General features: G+C 43.9%; 1 protein-coding gene across 4 annotated transcripts; it reads right to left on the bottom strand.

Moving 5' to 3' along the window:
• Positions 1–1,632: 1,632 nt before the first annotated feature.
• Positions 1,633–11,725, bottom strand: POP4 (POP4 homolog, ribonuclease P/MRP subunit). Of its 4 annotated transcripts, none has more exons than XM_079117948.1 (7): positions 11,498–11,725; positions 8,422–8,510; positions 6,615–6,838; positions 5,140–5,217; positions 4,902–4,963; positions 3,043–3,144; positions 1,633–2,153 (listed from the first exon to the last, which is right to left on the bottom strand). In XM_079117948.1, the coding sequence occupies exons 1-7, from the start codon at positions 11,502–11,504 to the stop codon at positions 2,017–2,019; spliced, it is 699 nt and encodes a 232-aa protein (XP_078974074.1). In that variant the 5' UTR covers positions 11,505–11,725; the 3' UTR covers positions 1,633–2,016. The 4 variants fall into 4 exon arrangements, with proteins under 4 accessions (XP_078974074.1, XP_078974075.1, XP_078974072.1 ...); XM_079117949.1 differs by having other exon boundaries at positions 8,458–8,510; XM_079117946.1 differs by having other exon boundaries at positions 11,371–11,509.
• Positions 11,726–13,345: the final 1,620 nt, after the last annotated feature.

Genomic DNA, 13,345 nt, shown 5'->3' with positions numbered 1-13,345 from the left:
CAACTTTTCTGGAAAGCAACTGTGTATTTACACAACATTGGATGCCTTTTACATGGCAGAGGGGTGGGAATGGGCAGGATGGCTCAGGAAGTTATAGCACCTATGCGGTTACAAATGTGGCACTTTCAGCTGGTTGGAAGAACAGAAGCTACTTTGCATTGAAGACAGACATTTCCTTAGTGGAAAGGCAGGTAATAAAGGCAGTATATTACAAACTTTAGCACAATCTCTTTCTCATCTTTGCAGCTATCCTATTGTGAAAAACACAGCTTTGGAGCCAGACTATTGGGTTCAAATTCCAGCTTTTTTTGTTTGCAGTCAGTGAGGCCTTGGGCAAGTGATCACTTTCATTCTGAGTCTCCTTGTGGTAACTTGAAATGAACACATCACAGGGTGCAGCCACTGTTGCAGGTTCTGTTCAAGGCAATACTGGGATTTGAGCTGTCCTGTAGCCCATGTACCACAGCAGCAAGCTGTATGCTAACCGGGGAGAGTACCTGAGCTGCTTCAGGAGCATCCTGGAGAGCAGTGGAGCCCACACACTAGATGGAAGCACAGCCCACCTGCCAGGCTGGTCTGTGGAACTACCTTCCACGAGGTGCAGTGACACAGGGTCTCACTAAATTGCTGAGATGGCCTCAAACTTGCAGTCCTTCTGCCTCAGCCTCCTGAGTTACGGGGATGAGTTATGGTGCACTGACCTTCCAGGAGGTGCAGTGACCTGGTGCTAGGACTTTCTGCTCTTCTGTCGCAGTGTTTACATTTTCCCTGCTGTTTCTCTTTGAGTGTGGTCTGGGTGGAAGACATTGAGAAAGCAAAGATTCTGGCATCATTCCTTCTCCTTGGCCAAGAAAAAGCACATGAATTTGCTATTTGTCACTAGGGATGCTTCTGCCCTTGGTGGTCAACAGACACTTGCTTCTTAAAGGGAAGGAACAATTCATCATTCTTAGCCCTGTTTCTGACTCATGTGGTTTTCCCAGCTCTAGCCATTGCAAGATTGGTCCCCTAGCCTGTTTTTCCTTTGGCCCTGCTAGGCCTTATCTACTGGACTTATAGACACTGCCAGGGAGACTTGAGTCAGGTTTAAAAGCGGAGTCTTTCAATAGAAAAATGGAACTAAGATATCAAAAGGGGCCATTGTTGGGGACTTTTGACTTGCCTAGAGACCTTGGGAAAGAGGTGCAGTTAACCTAGCCTCTCCAGAGGGAGAATCCAATTACAGGTTCAACTTACTTGTACTCAACAGCTGCTAGTAAGCACAAATAGACCTGGCGTTTTGTCTCAGTAACTCACCCTACTTCCAATCCTGGAAGAAATGAGCTTTAAGTCACTTGGCAACTTCATCACTCACTCCTCTTCAACTTGCCCTCTCTCCTTTCTTTTCTGCTAAATTCCCAGCCTTCTCTTAACTTTCTTTAAACCACAAAGTAAACCTTAGTTAGCTCAATGAGTCTGATGGTAGGTACTTTCAAAGTAACATGTCAAAGATGTGCTGCACCACTGTGAAAAGCAGGGCATGACGGCAAGTGTCTCCTGAACCAGTAGATGGCGTGATCCTGGCACACTTTGTGGCTCCCCTTCCCGTTCAACCTGGCTGAATTGCAGGAAGTTTTTTTTTTATTTGCAGTTTGTTTATGCATACATGTATATTTTATTACTACATGAACATCATACAACATTCAGAAAACACAAAAATGTGAAAAAGAAATGACCTAATAATTCCACCCTTCAAGTCAATCAGGGCTAATCCTGGTGTATTCTCGGCCATTCTCTTCTCTCCATGGGAGTAGTAAAAATTAAGGCCACTTAGAGTTAGACCTCTGTCCCCTGACTTCTTCACTCAGTACACTGGGCATATTCCCATATTACTCAAAGTCCTTAACTCTGATTTCCATTGGCTAGGATTCAGATTCCATAACTAGAATCTCTTCACAGACAGGTGGATCTGTAGGGTTCCAATTTCCTGTTCCAATTTCCAGGTGTCATAAACAATTGTCTATGGTGGCAAAGAATTCACAGGTCAATTGTTCCCTTTGCTTTGAACTTCTTGGCAGACCGCTCACTTGACCGAAGCTGGAATTTGCTCCCGTAAATGTAGGAAATAAAGTCATCAATTTCTATCGTGAATACACAGTTTACCTTGGGGATAACTGGGTGGGGGTAGGGAAAAGAAAAAGGATGAGAAAAAAAGTGGTAAGTTCACTTTTATGTAGAATGTTATTTACAAAACACATGCATTACAAAAATAAGCTAGTAGGAAACAGGGAAACTCACCCAGGTAGCAGCACATGACTACCTGTGGTTATTCTGTCAGAAAGCCAATTGACTCACATTCTAAGTATAACTCAACACCTAATTCTCAGGGCCAAAGCCTATGAACCAAATTCCCAGAACCAGAAGCTCCCAGAACAACTGCAGAAAACAGGTTTTTCCACATAACCTTCAGAGAGGCTCTTGGCCTTATGCTCAGTGGACAAACTATCACACCACTTTCTGGAGGTTTACAATGTTAGAAGAACATAAGAAAGAACAGGGACTGGGGGGGGGGGTGTAGCTTAGTGGTAGTGTGTGCTGGAATAATGAGAGAGAGAAAGCAGGGAGGTGGGGGCATTCTCCGATTGCTGGAAGTCTCTGGAAATAGAAGAACCAATGTGTCTGCTTGAGCAATGTTGACCATGATGTATCCCAAGTGTCAACACAAAAAGCATGGTCCTCAGAACCCCAAGGACAGGCACTACTTTAGTTTCCTCCCTCTTACCTGCTTACTCCTTTGGGAGGTAGCAACTTTTGGAAGAAAGAGGGTCCCAAACAGAACTGAGGCAGAACCAAGCAGTCAGGGCTGCTGGCCAGGTTCACAAATGCCTCCTGGGAGAGCCAACAGGGCAGGGGTGGGCTCTGCAGGCTGGGAATATAGAGTTGCTAAGTATCTGCAATCTGTTCTGACTCAATAGGCCAAATGGAACTCTTGGAGCCTCAAAGAGATAGGACAGCAGGTGGGAAGACCATAGCCATAATATACTCAGAGACATGGTTACGTACCTTTCAGACAATCTTCTTTGGTAATAATCTTGAAAACATGCTTTGTTTCCTGTAGAAGGATTCCTGTGACACCCACGTACGAGGGGCATTTGGATTTTGTGACTGCAAAGGAGAAAGGTAGCTGAAGCCTCAGGCCTCTCGGGTGTTGGGAAGGCCAATCAGTCAGGCCTCAAGGGTTTGGGGGTGCTGGTTCCATTTTCTGATCCAACAGCAGAATAAAGGAAGGCCCAGAGGGGCCCTGATCAACCCAAGTGAGAAACCAGTTTCCCAAATCCTTGCCCTGGAGCTTTGTATTGTCTGGGTTCTTCTTATGAGATGCCCTTTGGAGGACATGTGGTCACCAGGGTCTGAGGAAGGGTTTTGGAGACAAGAGGTCATAGTTGCTCAGCACCACCAATGCCCAATGTCTGGTTTCTCTGATGGAGCCAACTGTCATTAGCATGATCTGAATGGACATCTTTCGTGCATTCCCCAGGATCTCCTGAACTCTGACTGCAATGGGAGTTCTGCTGTAGAGCCACCTGGCAGTCAGCAATGTGAGGCAAGCTACCATCACAGGGAGCAGGCTCCTCACCTGTCCTGAACACTGACCTGACCCTGTGCAGACATTCGCTAAGCATCTACGGTGTGCCCAGTGCAATTCTAGGTAGTTCTGGGGGCACAGCACTGAGTGAGATAATTATGGATCCTGTCTCATTCAACATTCCAACAGTGTGTGTGGAGGGGCAATGTGTGGCAAAACACAGGAAAATATGTTTTCTCAGTAATAAGTGCTATGAAGAAAATAAGGACAGAGAAAGAAGTTAGAGGGGATCACTTTTAGTAATGGCAGACCCTCAAGAGAAGTGACATCTGAAAAGGGGCCTAAATAATAATAAGCATTTAGTGTATGAATATATGGGGTAACTCTGGGCAGAGGGAAGGAGCAAAGGCAAGGGAGCTGAGGCAAGACAAAGCAGAAAGAAATGAGTGCAGAAAGGAGGCCAGTGTGGTTAGACTACTGCCAAGGGAGTAAGTTGAGCCTTTTAGACCGTAGTATGGAGGCAGACTGTTACTCAAAAAGGATGGAAAGCCTCTCAAAGGTTTAAAGAAGGGAAGAGACATGAGTTTTTTTTTTTTTTCCTTTTCTTTGTGTGTGTGCTGGGGATGGAACCCAGGGCCTTGAGCATGCTAGGGGCACTCTACCACTGAGCAATATCTGTAGCCCTTCATGATTCGATTTCTGTTATAAAACCTTCACTCTGGCTGTATGATCTGGGTGAAGGGGAAGTGTGTCTGAAGTAATGCAAGGGAGGTGGTGGTGGTTTAGATTTGGCTACTAGAATGTGCTGATGGACTAGAAAATTAGAAAAGAAGAAACATGCATATTTCCTAGGTGTTTGGTCTGAATAGCCAAAGTAAATACTAGTTTTATTAACTGAGACAGGGAAGACCAAGGGTGGGGCTGACTTGAAGGGAGAGGAGACTAAGAGTTTTGTTTTGGATACATAGAGTTTGAGGTGCCTACTGGATACCAGGTGGCTCTGTCCAATGAACAGCTGGATGAATAAGCCTCACATTCAAGGAAAAGGTATAGACTTTTGGAGCCATCTGTCAGTCACAGCAGACTTTGGAAACCATGGGCCAGGCCGAAAGGGACTCTGTGTTCAAGATTCCTGGCCATGAGTGAGTGGGCTCAGAGTGTATGCAGAATGTGTCCAACAAGACCAGAATAGGCCAAGATAGCTGTAACTGTCTCTGACCCTCAGTGCTGACGCTCTGGAGAAATCTTGAGGAACCCATGTGGCAACACAAGTGCTATGTTGCTATTAAGTGATAGTGTGAACATCTGGATGACCAGGTGCTCTTAAGCAAATTACCTGAAATAATAGCACCATGAAGATCTGCCTTTAACAGCTTGGCTTGAATCATCTGTGGCTGCCTACAAAGTAAACAGAAGCCCTTAATTTATACCATGATGAAGAGTTCTGAACAAAGCAAACAGGTCTACAAACTTCTGCAGCCAGGCAACACAGACAGCTGCTTCCTAAGGCTGCATTTACAATTATCCTAACACTTGGGATCTGTTCCAGTGGGTATCTTCAAAAACCAACTCACGTGTCTGGCTTGAGACCATTGCACAGGTCCCGGATGTACTGTTTCCAGAGTTCATGTAGAGGGAGAAAAAGACTGTATCTGTGATAAAGCCAGAAACAGGTGAAAAGTTAGGCAACATCAGCTTGGGGTTCAAATGTTCAAACAGAACAGAGCTTGGCTTCATGCCAATAACGATGACCTGGAAACATTAGGAAGTGAGTATAAATCGTAATTTCACTGCTGACAATTAGACTAAAATCAAATACCTTTATCTTTTGAACATCAGTTTCCTCAATGGTAGAACCTTTTTTGAGGTTGTTTCTGCTAATGAGAAAAGGAAGGAGTGACCCTTCTTTGCCCTATCATCCTTCCTGCTGGCTAGATAACAGCAATGACAGCTGGAGCTTGCCCCGTCATCCCAGCCCCTAAGGAACGTCTATAGACAACAATGATGGCCATGGGACTGGCTGCCTTACCAACCCAGGGTGCCATTCATCTGCACTTCTTCTCATGAGAAATGACTGCAGTATTATTTAAGGAACTGATTTTAAGAGCTTATGTGACACATGATTTTGAACTTAGTGAGCCCTCAGTGTATAGGAGTTGCCAGTTGTCATGCTGATGTTCTGAAGGTAACAGGTCTGTCTGGAAGGTGAGGGAACAAGTGGTGGGAAGGGGGAGAGAACAGGTGAGAGGTTCTCAAAGGCCTCCCTCCAGGGCTATTATCACTTGTCTTGGTGCTTCTTGGGGAATATATTTACAGGAATGAGGCCATGGGTTAGAAAAACAAGAACCACAAACTCCAAACAAGCTCTACCTGTGAGGATAGCAGTGAGGTAACGCTGGGCAGGTGGCAGCTGCCTCCTTCACCCACAGCCTGCTGCTGGTTTTCTGAGAGACCATGGTCAAAATGACATATTTCAATTGTCTTCTGGAATGTAGGAGGCTATTTGGCTATAGATCTCCAAGCAAAAGTGTATATATAGTCCCAAGATATGCGAACTCAGAATTTTTGCCAAGAGGAGACAGTGTGTCAGCCAGAGGAAAATGTCCTCCCACAAGATAGTGATGCATTCCTTTCAGAAACTTCCGAAATGCGTAGGCAGAATCTTTCTTTGGCAATAAAACCCCAGTGGGTGATTCTGTAGAGTGATATTAAAAGCTACAAAGAGCTATATATTAAGAAATATCTGTTCCTCTTTTCTAAGAAAGCTGAAAGACAAACAGCCTGTTGCCACAGGCAACAGACTCACTTATGGCACTGATCTTATTAGTTAAGGGTAGGACAGAGGCCAAACACTGAAGAGTCCTCAACGCTTTGCTGTTGAAAGCAAACCCAAACACAGTATGAATTGGTAAAGGAAGGCTGCCCCCTTGTGGAGAAGATGAAGAAGCTCCCTGAACTTGTGTGGGGCAGAAGCTGCCTAGCCAGCACTGTGCTCCCGAGATACTCCAAGACTAAGTAGGGTGGGAGGTAAAGGAAAGGCAGGGTTCACCTCTGTTGCTCGGGTTTAATGTCAAAGAGCCGAAGATCCCTCCTCTGTCTGGCAGAGAGGCCTTTTGATTTCTTTTTCTTCTCCTTTCGCTTCCTGCGGGTGAAGTACTCGAGAACGACCGCCTTGCGCTGCAGTTGATCCTCACAGGCTTGCTGGCTCATGTGGGGCATGCTCCGCTTCAGGAAGGCCCTCACAAAGGCCTCTGCCCGACTGGCTTCCTGATGCTGCAGAGAGACAGTGCTGTGGTGCTCAGTGCTCTGTTCCAGGCTGCCATGACGCCAGACACTCTCACCCATCACTCCTGAAAGTCACTATTTTCACTGACCCATCTGTCTACCCACTCAGGCTCACACAATTTTATCTGCCAAGTGTTTGCTACCCACAGTCATCAAGATGTCACATCCATGTGCCAACTTGTGAGTTTGTCACATGTAATAGTCATGTCAAACACTGACTTCCTGCCCTGCTTGTCTGAGGTTATTCTGTTAAGAATAAAAAGTCTTTATGGTTAGAAGACTTCTTTCAAGCTCAGTAGGGAGCAAAGCTTGAGAAATGTATGACAATGATATTTATTCACTCATGATCATATGAAGGCGAACTCAGTAGAATCAAGCTGTTTTCAGGGAGAGAAGCCTAAAACTAGGGAATACAGCAAAACTAAGAACTTCAGAGTGCCCAGGAAGTAGGAATTTTGATACTAAGCCCCTATCACAGTCCTCTTTACTCGGGCTTCCAGTCCTGTGTATAGTGTGGCTAGTGTCTAAGTGGTCTGCTTCTGCACTGTTTGAAGAAAGGTGAACAGTGCTTCTCAGGTTCCTTGCTCACTTTCTCCAATGTGGCACGCAGTGTCAAGTTACTGTGAACGAGCACCTGCTCTCAGAGAGGACTTGTGGGCAAAAGAACTGTCATAATTGTGTATAATTCCTTAAAAAACTCCAATTATCACTGCCTCTCAATTTGGAGTTCCAACAATCCATTCCTTATTGGGCAGTGGGTTTCTCTGCCCTCTCATCTACCACAGTCCTGGACAATGCTTTTCACTGAAGACCTGCCTTTTGGTTTGCCTATTTGCTTGGTTCTTCTTGCACTAACCAGATTGTAAATACCAGACTGAGGTTAATTGAAAGACTGAAATTTATGGGTTGATAGTAATCAAGATCTCTCCATGGGAGAGGAGGGAATGAAAAGAGAGGATACATATAATCTTTGAAGTAGCTCAAAGTAGGGATGGAAGGAATTATATTTATTTCAAATTTGTACTTTTAGATGATAACCAGAAACTAATTCGTTATAAGCATTACTAAAGATGAGAAGATACTTTTTTGATTTTTAAAAATATCTAAGTGATCTTTCTTTCATAGAGAAGCAAAATAAAAGTATACTATTCTTGAAGTCAAGATTTTGAAATCAAGTGAGCTACAAGTGGAATTTTTGCTTAAATAATCAAATGCATTGGACATCCAAATATAATCTATAAGTCCCACTTATGAAATGTGATTTGCATGCCTTCTTCAAGAGTGAAAGGAGCACAGTGACAAGGTCAAATGATAGTGCTCACTGGGGTAGGTTTCAGGTGGGCATGGCCTAGTATTCCCTATATAGTGGGAGATGACAAAAGACCAAGGAGTCCAAGTTCATCAAACCTGACTGGCACAACAGGAAAGGAGGTTGGCATATGGAAACAATGGTACAATAGACCTTGATGGAGTCAAAGATGTCTACCAGAAAGATGAGGAGTAAGACGTGGGAAAGTACAGTTAAACCTGTACTAGAGGCTTAGAAACAATGGAGACATTTTTGCCATCACCTCTGTTGCTCCTGGACCTCCTCCCAGAAACTGTACCTGAACATCGTATTCTTTTGCCTCTTTCTGAGAGAAGGCATGGTAGATCACACCTGGGGGATGAGAGAAAAAAAAAAAGGAAGAAATTATTAATGACTATTAGATATGGCTCTAAGACCCAAGGTTTTTCTAACTATGAAAAATAACTGCTCATTCAGAGGTAGAAGATGGGGTTGATATGTAAAGCAAAGCTTCATTGTTTTTTGGGGGGTGGGGTGGAGGACTGAACCGAGGGCCTCACTCATGCCAGACAAGTGCTTCACCACAGAGCAGAACCTCCCAACCTTCTTGAATACCTCCCTTTGGTAATGCCTGTCCTAGAAGTTCCAAGGGAATGGTTTGAAAAGAGTGCTTTTCAAACTTTAATGTGTTTAAGAAGTCTGGGATCTTATTAAAACATAGATTTTGGGTCCCTACTCCCACATCCCAAATTTTTAAAAAGTTCCGAGATGCTATTGCAGGTTACTGACCCACACTTAAGAGTTTCCTGATTAACCAACCTAGATACCCTTCAGTTGATGAGTGGATAAAAAAACTGTGGTGTGTGTGTGTGTATATATATATATATATATATATATATATATAAAATGGAATATTACTCAGCCATACAGAATAATAAAATTATGGCATTTGCAGGCAAATGGATGAAATTGGAGAATATCATGCTAAGTGAGATAAACCAATCTCAGAAAAACAAAGGACGAATGACCTGCTGATAAGTGGATGATGATACATAATGGGGGGTGGGAGGGAGGCAAGAATGGAGGAAGGAGGGACTGTATAGAGGGAAAAGGGGTGGGAGGGGTGAGGGGGAAGGAAAAAATAACAAATGGTATGCTTCTACTTCATGTATGGAGAAATAAGATGTACCCCATTTGTTTACAATAAAAATTAATTGAAAAAAGAGTTGCCTGATTAAAAACATAAGTTAGAATTCTGAGCAGTCGTTCACTATGTCTAATGAAGTAACTCATTAACTTGTGATACAGCTGTCCAGGATGCAGATGGTTAGAAATACTATATTTTGCTGACTGCATGATGTTTAAGAAAGATCTTTCACATTTTAGCATCATGAAATTGGAATATATTTAAGCAATGGTGTCCTGAACTGATAAAATATCACTTTCTTCAAATTGTATATATTGATCAATAAGGTGTCAACTTCTAAAAGCTTCTGTACTCCTGTTTCTTCCTTAATTTGTCTAGAAAGAAAACTGGTATTGGGAATAGAGAACAGGTGTGAATGGAATAACAATGGGACAAAGGTTTAGCATAAGGGCCAAATGACTAAAAAACTAAATTCACACTACGTTTTGTAATTTGAACCAGGTACGCTTGTGCTTCACTGAATACATATTTGAGCAAGCAAACCAAGGAGGTTTTGTTTTATATAGGATCCAGTTCACCCTCAAATGGAAGATGGAAATTTTAACTTGCTTGTAGACAGAAATTTGCAGGGCCTGGAAATTTCACCTGTCATAGATGTCTAGCATCAGACTTGGAGGTCTCTCTGCTACAATACATACATAACTGTTATCAAGCACTCATTATTTACCAGGGAGTTGATGAAAAGGTACATGTATTTTATATCTCATTATGGGGGGGGTGCAAAAGGACAGTCAGGGTAGGTAATAAATGATTGAGTCAAATAGGGAAGATGGGGCTGGTTTGAAAGGAAATAAAATACTAATACACTCAGGACACAGCCCCCTACCCCTCAACCTGTTGCCAAGGTTACCTGCCACCAGGGAATTGTTTTTCCCTGTAAGCAGTAGTTAATGAATGCCTCCTGGGCTGCTCCCTTCCTGCCTGTATCCCTGGAAGGCTTCATTCTCATCCTTGGATCACTCTACCTTTTGGTCCCTAGTCACACAGGCATGATAAGGGGAAAAAGGGAGCATGAGAATGAAGGAAATCTAAAAGCTATAAAAGGGGCAGGACACCCAGCTCTGGCGCCCCTTCTCTTCCAAGAAGTCTGTTTCTGTTCTACCTTTAAATAAAACTAGCTTTCTACACTTAGGAGTTTCTGGGGGTGTTCAATCTTCATACTGGGGAAATGGGACTGGGCCCTGATTCTCACCACAAGTATCAATTACACTTTCTACTTTTTCTTCTTCTTCTTTTTTTTTTTTTTTTTTTTTTGGTGCTGGGGATTAAACCCAGGGGTGCCCTTGCCCACTAAGCTACATCCCTAGTCCTTTTCATTTTTTATTTTGAGACAGGGTCTTGCTAAGTTGTTTAGGGTCTAACTTACTGAGGCTGTCCTCACACCTATGTTCCACATGCCTCAGCCTTCTGAGCTGCTAAAATTACAGGTATGTGCCACCACACCCGGCCTAAATATTCCTTTAAAATCGTTATTTCTATTTATGTGCACGTTATTTCTATTTAAGCTCAGATACGCTGAGACACTTTAACTTAATTATACTGGTAGGAATTGGCAGAGGTGGAAATCAAAATCCTGATCCTGATCCTGATCCAAGGCCCAGTCTTTATGCTGACTATGCTCTCCTACTTATAACGCTGAGACACTTTAACTTGATTATACTGGTAAGAATTGGCAGAGGTGGAAATCAAAATCCCGATCCAAGGCCCAGTCTTTATGCTGACTATGCTCTCCTGCTTATAACTGCCCCGGTGCTTGCTTCCCTTCCTTGGCACATCTCTTCTCGGTTCAAATCCCAAAGCCCTGGGTTCACGATGCTTCCCCGGCGGCTCCCAGCCCTCTACATGAGTCAAAGGTGGAAAAACGGGGCAGACATTAGGGCCTAGACCGCAGATACCCAGAGAGGTAGTGGCTACATTTGGCCAATCTCGTGGGCCCTCCGGCTCCAGCACCGCACAGCGCAGATGAGTCTCCAGGAGCGTGTCTTCTACTCTTGATATCAAATCCTAGCTCAGAGGCTGAATTACCTTTTATGTAAGGTGGGACAATTCCCATTGTAGTCAGGTAGTGCTGACTCATTTCACCCACCAGCACCAAGTTCTTGAACCTTCACATGCCCACCCCACACCAATATCGTGGCCCTCAACCCCTTACTCTTCATTGTCGGGCCGCTTCCGGTGCGCTCTGATGACGTCTCCCTCAGCTTCGTTCACGCTTTCCCTCTCGTCACTCCGTTCAGCTGCTCTCAGCCATCAGCAGCCTCTCTCTGCAAATTTTCGGCTGAAAAGGTTCTTAGTGCCCCAAGCCGCGCGGTAAGTGCAGTCCACTGACACTGTCGGGTGGGCAGCTGAAGTCGGACTCCTTGGTAGTACAGAGATGGCGCCGCGCGTGACGTCACAGACGTGCGCCGACCTGGGGTAGCGCATGCGCCTTGGAGCTAACTCGCTGTTACCTGATTTGCTGGGCCTTTTCCATTTGGGTCTCCTGTAGGTCGAGTAGTATTGTTGGTCTTAGGGCATACGGAATACTGGTAGTATGGCTAGGCGAACCGATTTGGAGAGGACACGAGGTTGGTTAGGGACCATTTGGGGCGGGGATGCTGGTGCGGCAATGATGTCTGTGGTGTTGCTAACCACAGTTATTGAAAAGCAGCCGAGGCAGCTTGTGCTGCCGGTGCAGGCAGAGAGGTTGGGATAGGGGGCTCAGGATCTAGTTCTCTTTCTGTTACTAACTAGTCTTGTGAACTTGCTTAAGGCATTTCCTACGTCTGAGCCTCTTTCCAACCTGTAGAGTGGAGTCGGCCTTGCTGGGCTCAGCATTCTTGAGACCCAGAATATTAAGTTTCTAGCAAAAGGCTGAAAGGCACAGAGGTGATTCTCATTTCCCAGTGTGAAACGAAGGCCTGGCTCCGACCTCTCCGAAGTGTCAGAGTGCTGTAGAATTTTGTGGCCTTAATTTGAGTTAACCTTAATTAGGGTTCAGAGTGCTGGGCCTGGGCTGGGTGCTGGGCAGGAGAGAATAGCAGTAGGACCCCTGTACTCTCACCTTGAGTGCTATGTAAATTCCTTTCAAAGAGGGAAGAAAAATTCCCAGAGAGCCCTGGAAATAAGTCCACGGATTCTGGTTTGAGAAACATCAGTTTAAAGGATTGTTTGGGTGATGACCTTGTGCCATTTTGATCTTAAAAATAAGAATGCAGGCCCTGAAATTCAGTGGCAAGAAGGTGACTCATCTAAATGAGCTCAAATGCATTTACTTGATATGTAGATTACCTGGCTCAGTATGGAAACATTTAGGCCAAAGTGTGTTGCACTCGCAGATGCCTTTGAATAGTTAGGATCTGCAGTCCTGAGTTTGAGAACGTGCTCTTGGGGACTGATTCCTTGTAAACTATCAAATATAAGTGTTGTTTTTATTTTTTATTGACAAAAATTTTACATATTTGTGGTATATGACATTGTTATGCCACCTGCAGTTCCCCTTAGTGCTTGACAAGGATTCCTCTGAGTAATAAAGGTGTTTGCAGAGTCTCATTGTATTGGGAATTTGGTTGCAGACTTTCCTTCCTTGCTTGCTTAATATGTGTAGGTTTCTATTAATATTTTATGTGTTTTCCTTGAAAATGGGTCTTAACAGAACCAGAGTTAAAACATAAAAACCAGACTTCTAATGGAACAGTGATTTCAGATTTAGACATTCGTAATGAAACTTTGAGTAACCAAGAATGTTATGAGAAAATACAAAAATAGATTCTAGCTGCCGATCCCCTGTTGACTACTCTCAGATGACCTGAAGTATGTAGGCAAATAACTCCAACCCCATCAGGAATGATTAACAGGAACAAAAGAAATAAAGAAAATAGAGTTCCTACAGTTAAAACACCTTATGACAATGCTTATTTAATTAATGGAAAGCCATGACATCCTTACAGAGGGATGCCTCTTAAGCCCCTGGATTTAGACCGTCCTTTATCTCCCACAGGATATTTAGATGTAAAATCAG

The sequence above is a fragment of the Sciurus vulgaris genome, assembly GCF_902686455.1.
Source record: "Sciurus vulgaris genome assembly, chromosome: 17".
Classification (NCBI taxonomy): Eukaryota; Metazoa; Chordata; class Mammalia; order Rodentia; family Sciuridae; genus Sciurus; species Sciurus vulgaris.
Note: the sequence above shows the minus strand (reverse complement) of the source record. Positions and strands in the feature narration are given on the sequence as shown.